Source organism: Nipponia nippon, unplaced genomic scaffold, assembly GCF_047370975.1.
Source record: "Nipponia nippon isolate SJK-2023a ecotype South Korea unplaced genomic scaffold, ASM4737097v1 scaffold_8, whole genome shotgun sequence".
Classification (NCBI taxonomy): Eukaryota; Metazoa; Chordata; class Aves; order Pelecaniformes; family Threskiornithidae; genus Nipponia; species Nipponia nippon.
In genome coordinates this window covers 19,295,537-19,308,696 of record NW_028262402.1, presented here as the reverse complement: position 1 = coordinate 19,308,696, position 13,160 = coordinate 19,295,537, and the positions used below count along the sequence as shown (strand labels likewise).

Sequence of the window (13,160 nt, the reverse complement as noted above, 5' to 3'; positions counted from 1 at the left end):
GGCGGCGGCGCGTGGCACTGCGGGCTCTTCCGCCGCCTGTGTGCCGGCGCAGCCAATCACCGCCGCGGGGAGCGCTGGGGGCCGCCCGCGGGCACCAGCGCGATTGGCCGCGCGCGGCCGAGTGACGTGGGCAACGGGGCGCTTGCAGGCGGGCGCGGCCGCGTGCGGCGGGATGGAGGCAGGGTTTCTGGTGCAGCGCAGCGCCTCGCGGGCAGGAGGCAAGGCGCGAGGGGGCGGGGCAGCTGGAGACAGCCCTCGCGCTCGAATCAGCCCCGGCCTGGGGGGCGGGGCCGCGCCGACGGCACGTCGTGGGGCTTGTCGGACAGACGGCACAGCCAATGGGAAGCGGCGGCCCGGGCGGGGCCGCGCGGGGCGGACGCAGTCCGCTCGGCGGCGCGGGGCCTGCGGGCTGCTCGGAGCTGCGGGCCGCCACCGCCCGCCCGCCTTCACTTCCTGCTTCGCCCGCTCACCGGCTCCCTTTGTGCTCGTCTCCTCCTGCCGCCATGCCGCGCCGCCCCGCGCCCGCCCCGCTGTGGCCCGGCGGCTTCCGCTCGTCGCCGCGCCGCTGAAGGAAAAGAAGGAGGAGGAGGAAGCAGCGAGGAGGAGGTTGCCCGCGCGCCGCCTCATGCCGCGGCCCCGTCCCGCCGCCAGCCTGGGGACCTGCATGGACGGGCATGGGGAGAGCTGCGCCTTCCCGCGCCGCCGGGGCTAAGCCGCCGCGCCGCCCGTCGTTCGCCGCTTTCGGCCTCGTCGCTGCCCTGGGGCTGCTGCTGCGCTCAGGTATCGGGGCGTACCGGGGCCCGCGGGGGGGCCGCGGCGCGTGGTGCCGGGGCTGGGCGGGGACCGCCGCCGCGAGGCGGTGCGGTTGCAGCCCCGGCCCGACCGCGGCGGGGGTTACGTGCTCGGGCCGCGCGGGCGCAGGCCGCTGCGGGGCTGCGAGCGGTGTCTGCTGGGGCGCGGCCTCCCCCGGCCTGGGCAGCGTGCGGTGGCGCCCTGCGGAGCCGGCGGGTGGGAAGGTTGATGCAGCGATGGGAGCGAAGCCGGGCGGCACCGGGTTGAGCGGCGGCTGCCTCAAGAGGCGGGGAACTGCTGTTCCTTTTTGCTTCGGGTAGAGCCAGCATTTGCTTGGCAGATTGGAAACTGAGGCGAAGGTGGAAGGTACCCCGCACGCTGCAGATGCCTGCTGAAGTGGTCTGTGTTTTAAACTCAGAAGTGATCTGAGCAGTTGTAGTTCTGCAAAAATGTTTCTCTCTAGCTTGAGCGCTTTTATATATTTATAATTTTAGTGAAATAAATAGTAGGGAGAGGTCGTCCGATTTTAGTCAAATCGCTGGTCTTTCACCCCTTTCTGTACCAAGAATCCAGTGAAAGCAGCAAGCAAATTTCTTCAAGTTGCACGGAGTGTGGAGGGACAGATTTATTAGGCTATTTGATAACTTGATTGACTTGCCCAGCTAGTGTGATTAAAATATTATCACAAATCATAACTGAAGAGAAATATAAGAGAAGTTTTGATGCTTTGAAAGTTAGGCTCTGAACCAACGTTGCCTGTGTCATTTTGCTTGGCATAGCTCTTTTTTGTTTGTGTATCTGAAAACACAGAATTTGATTGGGTTTTCTGTTCTTTTGCAAAGCTATATATTACTTGCGTAAAGATCAAGTGAGAAACTACTGTTTACTCATACAATTCATGGTCATGCTTGGCTGTAGGTTAGAGACTTCCTGCTTCTACTCTGTGTTTTGGGATTTTGACAGGAGATTTGCATTGGCTACCCATCACTGGCAAAACATGTTGCCCTTATAAATTCATGGTTTGGATATTTAAAGTAAGTCATGTGAGTACTGACTCACAGGAGGGTCAGCTAAGGGGCAAGCAAAGAAATTGCTAATATCGTCTCATCACTGTGTGAACTGCAGAAAACAACTGTGTTTAGAAATGAAAAGAGCTACATTACTATTCAGTCCATTTTCCACTCATCAGGAGTATAGGAAAATTTTAATTAGACTATTAAAATTGGACTAGACCCATGCCTATTTTACTTTGAGGACACACAAAACAAGTGGGAAATGCTGTAAAAAGGTGTTTGAGGGGAGGGAAAAGAGTATCTGTTAGGTATATTGGTATTTTTGCTTTTTTTCACATTTCCATGTATCTTTGGAAGCATTTTTGTGGTGTTCAAAATCTGCTTTATGATAGTTTGAAATTACAGATTAACGTATGCACTGCTGAATTTTATAGGTCATAAAAGGAACAAATAAGCGCAGCATGTTTTTAGTAGATAATTTTGGGTGCTTGGACAGCTATTGCATGAAGTCTTGCACATATTGTTTATGAAGGTCTATTTTCTGTTATGGCAGCTTTCAGCAGGATGGGAGGGAACCTGCTCTCTCCTTTGACTGGGGCCCTCCTAGTTTTAACCCCCTTGGAACTTGTGGCTCTGTTTCCTTTAGTGCAGTCTTGTTCGTTTCGTTTCTGCTCCTCATGAGTTCTTGTGTAAAAGTTAACCTGCAGAAGACTGTTGTTAACTGCCATGAGAATCTGGAAGGGTTTCAGATCATGACAGCGAGAGCTGTGGAGGAGAGGACTGTAAAACTCCAGTTTGCTTGCTGTGATGGTAATTATGCTTTCTTTGTGGAAATCAGGTGACCAGATAAGGTCTGACTGGTTTGTTCATGTAAACTGAACTGTGTACCTGTTGCGTACATCTGATAAGTACTTCAGGTTTTCGTGGGGAGAGGGTTTCTTTGCCCCTTGTCTTATTACTGAGTCACACTGTAAGAGGCGCTGCTAATTACAGTGTACGGTTTCCTTAGCTGGCAACTTGCACTTCAGACAGCTGTGGGTTTTCTCGCTCATTAGTCCCAGAAAGCAAGCAGTGAAGCTTTAGCTATGGCAGTGCCAGGGAAATAAAGTAAACTGCATTTATGGCCCTACCCTGCTTCTCCCCTACCCTGCTTTCTACAAGAGAAACTTTGATTTCTGCGTCATTCAATCTGTTTTTGTCTAAATGTGTATTGCTTGCTGCCTTTACCACATTCTTCTGAGGGGCAGGATTCTATTTAAAAGTTCAGTAACTTGTGTAAAGACTAAGTGGAGACTTGCTTACTGACTAAGTGATCAGCTGAAGCACAGGATTGCATCACCTTGATATCTGGAAAGAAATTCTGGGTTCATGCTTGGCAGGAGTTAGTGCTCTTAATTTCCATCTAGACAATATCAAGTAATAGATTAAGTCATGCACCTTTGAGATGGACTGTATTGCTATCTTTCTACTTCCCAACCCCTTTTTCTCTATTATATAGTGTTCCACCACTGTAAGTTGTCTTCAAGTTGTTTTCTCCAGTACCTGTGAGTGTGGAATGGGGTATTGCAATTTAAGAGGTTTGCTTGATTTTTCTCTGCCATCTGTTTTGTGTTTAGGTGACTGCCAGCTGCAAACACCTTGTCGAATCCAGAAGTGCACCACTGATTTTGTATCCTTAACTTCACATCTAAACTCAGCTCTTGAGGGCTTTGATTTGGAGTTCTGCAAGGCCCTGCGAGCGTACTCTGCCTGTACCTATCGCAATTCCAAAGTATGCCGTGGAAACCTAGTCTACCATTCTGCAGTGCTTGGGATCAGTGACCTCATGAGCCAGAGAAACTGTTCCAAAGATGGACCCACATCCTCCACCAACCCTGAAGCCACCCATGATCCCTGCAATTACAGTGGCCACACAGAAGCCAGAGAACATCAGGGAAGGGAGAATACTCTTTCTCCTACTTACCTATTTTGTGGCTTGTTTGGTGATCCTCATCTGAGGACTTTTAAGGATCGCTTCCAGACATGCAAAGTGGAAGGTGCTTGGCCCCTCATAGACAATAACTACTTATCAGTGCAAGTGACCAACGTGCCTGTGGTCCCAGGATCCAGTGCTACTGCTACAAATAAGGTATGGATTGTTCTTAAGCACTGTGCATGCATACAGAAGTAAAAAGCCATGACAGTAGAGTAAGTCACTTGGCCCTTAACAGTTAAGAAGTGTAGCAGCTTGAGAATCTTCCATGCAGTAGTCTAAGAAAGTAAAACTGTTAGCCTCTTCTTTTCTGAGACTCAAACAAAACTTAAAACAGGTCTTTTTTTTCCTTCTGCTCCTTCTCACCACAAGAAAACTCTGTACATATCACCACAGAAGGTTTTATGGGTACTAAATGTGACGCTTTAAAACAGTTATCAGATTGCAGCATCTGTGACTGCCTGTGCACTAAGTAGAATTTCTAGGCAAGGAGCAAGGCAAGAGTGTAAGTCTCTGCTTTTCATTAATTGTCTAAATTGTATAGCCATAACAGTAGGAAACAAAAAATATTGACAGAGTGGCACAACAAATGAGTTATGAAGACACTGAGGGTTCAGAGTAGAAATAAGATGGGGAACTCTGGAGAATTGAGAGGAGCTAGCAAAAAAATTACATTGATGCCAAATGGTTGTCAGAAGGTCTTAGTACCCTGGCTTTACTAAAGAAGCAGCAGCCTGAAAATTCTGCTGAGAGTGTAAGTCCCTGTTGAGACAGGCAAGACTTCAGATTGCTCTCCTCTCAGCCACTTCTGGGTGGCTAGAGAATGAATACATGTGCTAATATTGATAGCTTATGCCATTTCTTTATCTTAAGAAAAGTACTTGTCTCTTTCTGTTGAAGATAGATGGCAAGTTTGTCTGTAGGAAGAAAATGAGGAGGTATAAATCATGAGCCTGGCTGATATGTCCTTAGATTTACCTCCAGAGCGAGGGGTGAAAAATACTCTGAACTTTTGGGGGTATCTTTCTATCAATAAAAGAAATTACTTGAACATACATTTGAAGTTGAAATTGTCATCTTCTTCCCTTTTTGGAGTGAGAAGGCCTTTTCTAACTGTGGTAGTGTGGCTCTTGTATTGTCAAGGGATGTCAGGCTATGTGTACACAGTTTCATGACCATCAATATTGGAGAATTTTCACTGTTTTGTTAAGCTCGGAAGCAGGTTTTTTATTACCGGGGTCAGGAGCAGGGGGTGCCAGTCACAGTAGGTTAAAGCCTGCACGTCTTCCATGGAGATGGCTGTGCAGTAATATTAATATGTGAAAATCAGTCTTGCTATTGCATTCATGCTGAATTCTGAGGTACTGACTAATGTCAATGCTTGTATGAGCGAGGCAAATTTTTGCATTTGTCGGAACCCAGAGGTTGGACTGATATGTCACTGAAATTCAGAATCAGCTTTTCTTAATTTGTGGCTGTTCCAAGAACATTCTGCATCATGAATGAGTTCTGAAGGAGTATAAAATGAGAGAATGAGGCTAACCTGAGTAAGCTTTGCAAAAGAGACTTTCCCTTGAAATCTGCTCCAGTGGCTTCTTTTTAGAGACCCTTAAATAAGTACAAGAAAAAGCTGCATTTCGTAATCTGCAGTAAGCTTTTATCATCAGTTTTGCTAAAGTCTTGTAGAATGTTCTTTGTTTCCTTGTTCCTGGTTGTACTGGAGGAAGAAGTTGAGAGTATTCTTGTGTACAAATTGTGTGGGTGGCTAGGGTGTGATGGTAGTAGATAAGTGATCTTATCTTACCCTTTAGCCACATTCTGAAAATGACTGACTATGGTAGTATGTGCTGGAATATGTCTTCTCAAACAGACAACCAAGAGGAGAACTTTGGGAGATAAATGTCTGTTTGTAGTCAGAGAAAGGACATGTTTTAAAGGACATACCTTCTGTCTTTATTTATCAATGTTTTTGTGTTTTTTGTCTTGTTGTTCTGGAAAGAGTGGTAATACATTTTTCTCTTTTATCATAGTGGTTTAACATCCCTGCTGTTGCACAAATACAGCTAAGTGTGCAGAAGCAATTAAAGAACGTAAGATGTATGGTTTAGGATATTAGAAATGTCTCCAATGCGAATACCTGTTACATGTACAGTCCTTGAGTTTTTTCTTTCTTTGGCAGGTAATCAAACTTATCAGCACACCTGTTTGTAGGAAATGAAGGTTGTTTGAATGTGCAAGTAACTTAGCAAGATAAGTTCTAATACCTCTAATGCATCCTCTTGACTTCTTTCTTTCTTTATGGAGCAGGCTGCTATAAAAGATACTGAAAAGGCTTGCTAAACTATGCTGCCACTGCTAGTTTCATTGCTCTAACATTTTTCTCTGCAAGTATTCCATTTTGGTTGTGGTGGTGGACTATCTGCTGCTGGGTGTACTTTCCTAATTTTGGCCACAGCTGAATTTAAGGCACCTTTAAAGAGCTATGAAGAGAAATTCAGTGACTTTTATCTATGTAGTGTTTTTTCCCTGGCTGAGAGCATGCAAATAGGTCTTCTACCTTCTTCATAAGAAAAGTTTCCAGAATGTTATCCATTGTTAGTCTTGCTGCTTTTTCACTGCAGATATTTGAGATACATGTTTAATAGGAAATAATAATTAAGGTTTATGCTGAAATTAAATAGTGCAGGAGCCAAAGCAAATACTAAATTGCTAACTAGCCTACTTAATCCACTGTAAAACAGACCTAATGAAAGCAAAGACAAAAAGAGTAGAAAACTTAATTTCTCCTGAATGCATTTTTTTAGGGGAAGTAATTTAAGAAGCTGTAGGAACAGAATATTTAACCTTTACCCCATAATGCAGTGTGCTTTTGAAAGGGGCATACCATCACTTGGCCTTGTAGGTAGTTATTACCTTCAAATTTATCATAGCTTTCTGGTGTACCAAGCTTTAAAGGAGTGAGCAATGAAGGGAGCATTATGTGTAAAGTAAGTTGTCTTCTCTCTCCAGAACCTATGTGACTTGAGTAAGCTCAACAGTCTGAGGGCTATCCAGTAAGTTCATAAAGGACAGAATGCCAGGAGGAGATTTAAAAAAGAATGTGAAGAAGACAAGTATATTTCCCTGCCCCTCCTACTGCGCATCTGGCAGGAAAGTATTAAAAGCAGGAAAAGTCTTCCTTTAATTCCTTAACTGGAAGTGTACGTCCTCTTGTGGGAGTTCTGTATTTATTCACAAAATGCTCTTGGTAATTTGTTTGTAGGTGTTTTGCATGTTTGTGATGCGTGTAGTAACAACATCTGTTTCTTCACAGTAAGCAAAGCTATTGTATGTTCTGTGGTCTAGCTGAAACTTGAAAATCCAGTTTTTATGAGCTTGTCTGATGTACTTATGCCCCTTGGCATAGGATCCTAGGGCCTTTCAGATGGAGAATCACCAAGTAGCTGGGAAACTGATTTCAATCTCTCCTTTCTTTTTCTTTCTGACAGACTTCCTGTATGAGTTTTGGGTAGGTCACTGGCATCTTTGTCTGATTTCTCCAGCTATAGATAAAAAGCTCCCCTGTCTTGGGAGCTGTCTTGGGATTTCCTGGGGATAAATGGCTATTACAAGGGGCAGGTAGGAAAGGTATTGTAGAATGCATTAAATAGAAGGGGTTTTTTAATTTATTTATTGTGTGCTTTATTTGGAGGGGTACAAAGTCTTTATTGGTTTTCACTGCTGTGACAGATGTTCTGGATATCACTAGTGCAGTTGTCCCTGAAGAGCAAATGAGGCAGAGATGCTTGGGCTTGTCTATGGAAAACTTTCCTCCTTCTTTGCAGTGATTGGAAATGGAGTTTTTCCTACCCAGGTGTTTTTTAGTGGATAGCTGAAGGGTGAGAGAGTGAATGGGAGGACAGAGGGGAAAAAACACAGAGCTTTTACTGTAGTGGATTTATTGGGCATAAAGCTTTGAATCGGGGAACTGGTGGTATTAGCAAGGTAGGGTAACATTGGGTGTAAGTGTTCTTTTTCCCAGAGGCAAAACATTTAAATATCTCTTTGCAGCATGGTTTCTGTTTTTGCAGGAAATTGTTGCAGACTGAAAGCAGTGTACTTAGTCTCCTTTAAGTAATATTAAAACATTTGTATTCCAGTTATCATTCAGTTGTTCTAAGTAGGTGCATCAGATAACTGATCATGTGTGATTAGGTTTTTTGTCTTTACGGACATCCTGCCTAAGGTAAAAATTAATTTGGCTTTATTTCTCAGAAGTAGTACATACAACAGTTTTGTTGGAGGACATGGTAGAATCACAGACTGATAGAATCCTTTAGGTTGGAAAAGACCTTTAATATCATTGAGTGCAACCGTTAACCTAACACTGCCAAGTCCACTAAACCATGTCCCTAAGTGTCACATCTACACGTCTTTTAAATACCTCCAGGGATGGTGATTCAACCACTTCCCTGGGCAGTGTGTTCCAATGCTTGATAACCCTTTCAGTGAAGAAATTTTTCCTAATATCCAATCTAAACCTCCCCTGGTGCAGCTTGAGGCCGTTTCCTCTTGTCCTATCACTTGCTACTTGGGAAAAGAGACCAACCCCCCCCACCTCGCTGCAGCCTCCTTCCAGGTAGTTGTAAAGAGGGATGAGGTCTCCCCTGAGCCTCCTCTTCTCCAGACTAAACAACCCCAGTTCCCTCAGCTGCTTCTGATAAGACTTGTTCTTTAGGCCCTTCATCAGCTTTGTTACTGTTCTTTGGACATGCTCCAGCACCTCAATGTCTTTCTTGTAGTGAGGGGCCCAAAGCTGAACACTGTATTTGAGGTAGAGCCTCACCAGTGCCAAATACAAGGGGACAATCGCTTCCCTGGTTCTACTGGTCACACTATTTCTGATACAAGCCAGGATGCTATTGGCTGCCTTGGCTGCCTGGGCACACTGCTGGTTCATATTCAGCTAGCTCTCGAACAATACCCCCAGGTCCTTTTCTGCAAGGCAGCTCACCAGCCACTCTTCCCAAGGCCTGTAGTGTTGCATGGGGTTGTTGTGACGCAAGTGCAGGACCTGGCACTTAGCCTTGTTGAATCGCATACAGTTGGCCTCGGCCTGTCGATCCAGCCTGTCCAGAACCTTCTGTAGAGCCTTTCTACCCTCAAGCACATCAGCACTTCTGCCCAGCGTGGTGTCATCTGCAAACTTACTGAGCTTCACTGGTGTAACGATAAATAGTGCTGTTTCCTGGTGTTCAGGACACCCTGGCTTATTAGAGGTGGTTTTGTAGGGCAAGGTATGGCAGTTTGTCAGGCATTAAACTGTTTTCTGTGACATTTGTTGGGCTGCTGGACAGCAGTTACAGGTATTTCATTGCCTTCAATGCCTGCCACTGAGGGGTGGAAAGGAAAGGAGAGATGCAGACATACTCAGCAGCATCTATCTGAATGTCTTTGTAGCCTCTGGGGGGGGCTGTAGGTCAGAAAATAAATTAAAAGTGGTAGTTTTTTCTCAGACATGGTGGTGGGAGTTAAATGTTAATGTTGTGCCCTTAAACAGGCTTTACTTTCCTGTTTGTTGCCATATAAGCTTTATAGTCCCACTGTGGGGACGGGGGGAGAACCCTTCTTCTTGTGTTGTCCACCTGAGAAAAGGAGTTGGAATGTTTTCGCTACTGTTCACGTTGATTAAGGATGCTTAACTATGGTCAAGTTCTGGATAGTTTTGAAATTAATCAATAGTAGATTGATTTCTAGAGTGATCTATGAACAGTGGCCTTCTTGCTTAACCACATTCAAGAAATGCTTTCCTGATTGATCTTGGCTTTCCTTTTGGAAATCATCCAGTGCTGAACTGTCTTGTTTTCAGGTTGATGTCCTCTTTATTTCTCCGTTGTGCATGGAATCCACACGCTTTCCCTTCCCATTTTTTCCCATGAAATAGGAACATGTCATGGTAAAATGTCTTGTGGTTCTTCTCTACCACAGAAGGAGGCTGAACTACAGCAGGCTGAAGAGGGATTACTGTACTTAGTTTTGTAACACTCCCAGCAGTTCTTGCTTCTGAGAAGTTGCCCCCTCTAGTATTTCTAAATACAGGAGTTGGATTTGTGTCTTGTTGTGGGAGTGCTACACCAGGTTAAAGATGTGAAGAGAAATCTTCCTACCCTGGTATGGCCCTTGGGTTATTATCCATTATTGCTTTATCATGTAGGCAGAAACGAAGTTGCAATAAGAATTCCGAGGGTGATCAAACAAGAATTCAGGGTCTTGGGACAACGGGTTAAGGGATCAGGAGCAGAAGTAGTTTTTTCCTCTGTCCTTCCAGTTGCAGGGAATGATGTTGGAAGAAACAGGAAGACCCAGCTGATCAATATCTGGCTCCGTGACTGGTATCACTGGCAGAATTTTAGGTTTTTTGATCATGGGTCAGTCCACACAACACCAGGCCTGCTGGTGACAGATGGAGTACACCTGTCTCAAAGGTGGAAAAGGATCTTTGTACAAGAGTTAGCAGGACTCGTTGAAAGAGCTCTAAACTAGATTTGAAGGGCGAAAGGGGTAAAACCAGGCTCATTAGTGAGAAGCCATGAGGCAGCATGCCAGTATTTGAGGGATAGTGTGCTAGCAAGGTACTTCAGTCTGCTCCACGATGTGCTGAGTTCACTGGTGTGCATTTGAAATGTCTCTATATTAATGCCTGCAGCTCCTCAGCCATCTCAATAGGGGTAAAAGATGGAGATCCATGAGGCAGCAAAGACACAAGGGTTATTGATGTGTTAGAAACCATGGAAGCACCTGAGAAGAGAAATTAGGGCTTCTCCCCAAAAGAAGGTGACAGGATCAATAGCCCAGCTGAAGCGTATCTATGCCAATGCATGCAGCATGGGCAACAAACAGGAGCAGTTGGAAGCCATTGTGCAGCTGGAAAACTATTATATAGTTGCCATCACGGAAACATCGCAGGATGACTCGCACAACTGGAGTGCTGCAATGGATGGGTATAAACTCTTCAGAAGGGACAGCCAAGGAAGGAGAGGTGGTGGGGTAGTCCTGTATTTTAGGGAGTGTTCTGACTGTCTAGAGCTTGATGATGGTGATGAAAAGGATGACTGTTTAAGGGGAGGAATCACGGAAAAGGCCAATAAGGTGGATATTGTGGTAGGAGTCTGTTATAGACCACCCAGCCAGGATGAGAGAGATGATGAGAAGAGGCAGATGAAATACTCTATAAGCAGCTGGGAGAAGTCTCATAATTGCTAGCTCTTGTTCTCATGGGGGACTTCAACTTAGCAGATGTCTGCTGGAAATACAATACAGCGGAGAGGAAGCAGTCTAGGAGGTTCCTGGATTGTGTGGAAGAGGCCTTCCTGACACAGCTGGTGAGTGAGCCAACTAGGGAAGGTGCCCCACTTGGACCTGTTGTTTGCAAACAGAGAAGGATTGGTGGGTGATGTGATGGTTGGAGGCCATCTTGGGCATAGTGATCATGAAATGATAGTTTTTGATTCTTGGAGAAGTAAGGAATGTGGTTAGCAGAACTGCAACCTTGGACTTCCAGAGGGCAGACTTTGGCCTGTTTGGGGGCCTGGTTGACAGCATCCCTTGGGAGGCAGTCCTGAAGGGCAAAGGAGTCCAGGAAGGCTGGACATTCTTCAGGAAGGAAATCTTAAAGGCACATGAGCAGGCCATCCCCATGTACCAAAAGACGAGCTAGATGGGGAGAAGACTGCCCTGGCTGAACAGAGAGCTTTGGTTGGAGCTCAGGAAAAAAAAGGAGGATTTATGACCTTTGGAAGAAGGGGCAGGCAACTCAGGAAGACTGACTAGAAAGATGTAGTGAGGTTATGCAGGGAGAAAATTAGAAGGCCCAAACCCCGACTAGAAGTTAATCTGGCTACTGCAGTAAAAGGCAATAAAAGATGTTTCTATAAATACATTAGCAGCAAAAGGAGGGTGAAGGAGAATCTCCATCCTTTATTGGATGTGAGGGGAAACATCGTGACAAAAGCTGAGGAAAAGGCTGAGGTACTTAAGGCCGCCTTTGCCTCAGTCTTTAATAACAAGATCAGTTGTTTTTTGTTGTACCCAGTCCCCTGAGCTGGAAGACAGGGACAGGGAGCAGAATGAAGCCCCTGTAATCCAAGGGGAAATGGTCAGTGACCTGCTCCACCACTTAGACACACACAAGCCTATGAGGCTGGATGGGATCCACCCAAGGGTCCTGAGGGAGCTGGTGGAAGTGTTCGCCAAGCCACTTTTAATCATCTATCAGCAGTCCTGACTAACTGGGGAGGTCCCAGTTGACTGGAGGTTAGCAAATGTGACACCCATCTACAAGAAGGGTTGGAAGGAGGATCCAGTGAATTACAGGCCTGGCAGTCTGCCCTTGGTCCTGGGGGAGGTTATGGAGCAGATCATCTTGAGTGCCATCACGTGGCACATACAGGACAATATAGTGATCAGGCCCAGTCAGCATGGGTTTATGGAAGACGGGTCCTGCTTGACTAACCTGATCTCCTTCTGTGACAAGGTGACCTGCTTAGTGGATGAGGGAAAGGCTGTGGATGTTGTCTACCTGGACTTCAGTAAAGCCTTTGACACTGTTTCCCACAGCATTGTCCTGGAGAAACTGGCCGCTCATGGCTTGGATGAGCGTACTGTTTGCTGGGTAAAAAACTGGCTGGATGGCTGGGCCTAAAGAGTTGTGGTGAATGGAGTTAAATTCAGTTGGCAGCTGGTCACAAGTGGTGTTCCCCAGGGCTCAGTGTTGGGGCCGGTCCTGTTCAACATCTTCATTGATGATCTGGATGAGGGGATTGAGTGCACCCTCAGTAAGTTTGCAGATGACACCAAGTTGGGTGGGAGTGTTGATCTGCTGGAGGATAGGAAGGCCCTACAGAGGGACCTGGACAGGCTGGATCGTTGGGCCAGGGCCAACTGTATGAGATTCAATGAGGCGAAGTGCCGGGTCCTGCGCTTGGGTCACAACGACCCCATGCAACGCTACAGGCTGGGGGAGGAGTGGCTGGAGAGCTGCCTGGCGGAAAAGGACCTGGGGGTGTTGGTTGACAGCCGCCTGAACATGAGCCAGGAGTGTGCTCAGGTGGCCAAGAGAGCCAATGGCATCCTGGCTTGTATCAGGAATGGTGTGGCCAGCAGGACCAGGGAGGTGATAGTGCCCCTGTACTTGGCATTGGTGAGGCTGCACCTCGAGTACTGTGTTCAGTTTTGTGCCCCTCACTACAAGAAGGACATCGAGGTGCTGGAGCGTGTCCAGAGAAGGGAAGCGAAGTTGGTGAAGGGTCTAGAGCACAAGTCTTATGAGGAGCAGCTGAGTGAACTTGGGTTGTTTAGTCTGGAGAAGAGGAGGCTGAGGGGAGACCTTATTGCTTTCTACAACT

General features: G+C 46.3%; 1 protein-coding gene across 11 annotated transcripts in view; it reads left to right on the top strand.

The window, feature by feature from the left end:
• Positions 1–335: 335 nt before the first annotated feature.
• The window catches only part of RGMB (repulsive guidance molecule BMP co-receptor b), a 35,022-nt gene continuing 22,197 nt past the window's right edge, over positions 336–13,160 (top strand). For 5 of the 11 annotated variants that reach the window (XM_087741815.1, XM_087741814.1, XM_087741817.1 and 2 more), the window contains exons 1-2: positions 337–780; positions 3,422–3,933. In XM_087741815.1, coding sequence (XP_087597941.1) covers positions 675–780; positions 3,422–3,933 — 618 coding nt within the window. In that variant the 5' untranslated portion in view covers positions 337–674. Of the gene's footprint in view, positions 781–3,421; positions 3,934–13,160 lie in introns of all 11 variants that reach the window. The other 6 variants (XM_087741813.1, XM_087741812.1, XM_087741811.1 and 3 more) reach the window with 2 other exon arrangements.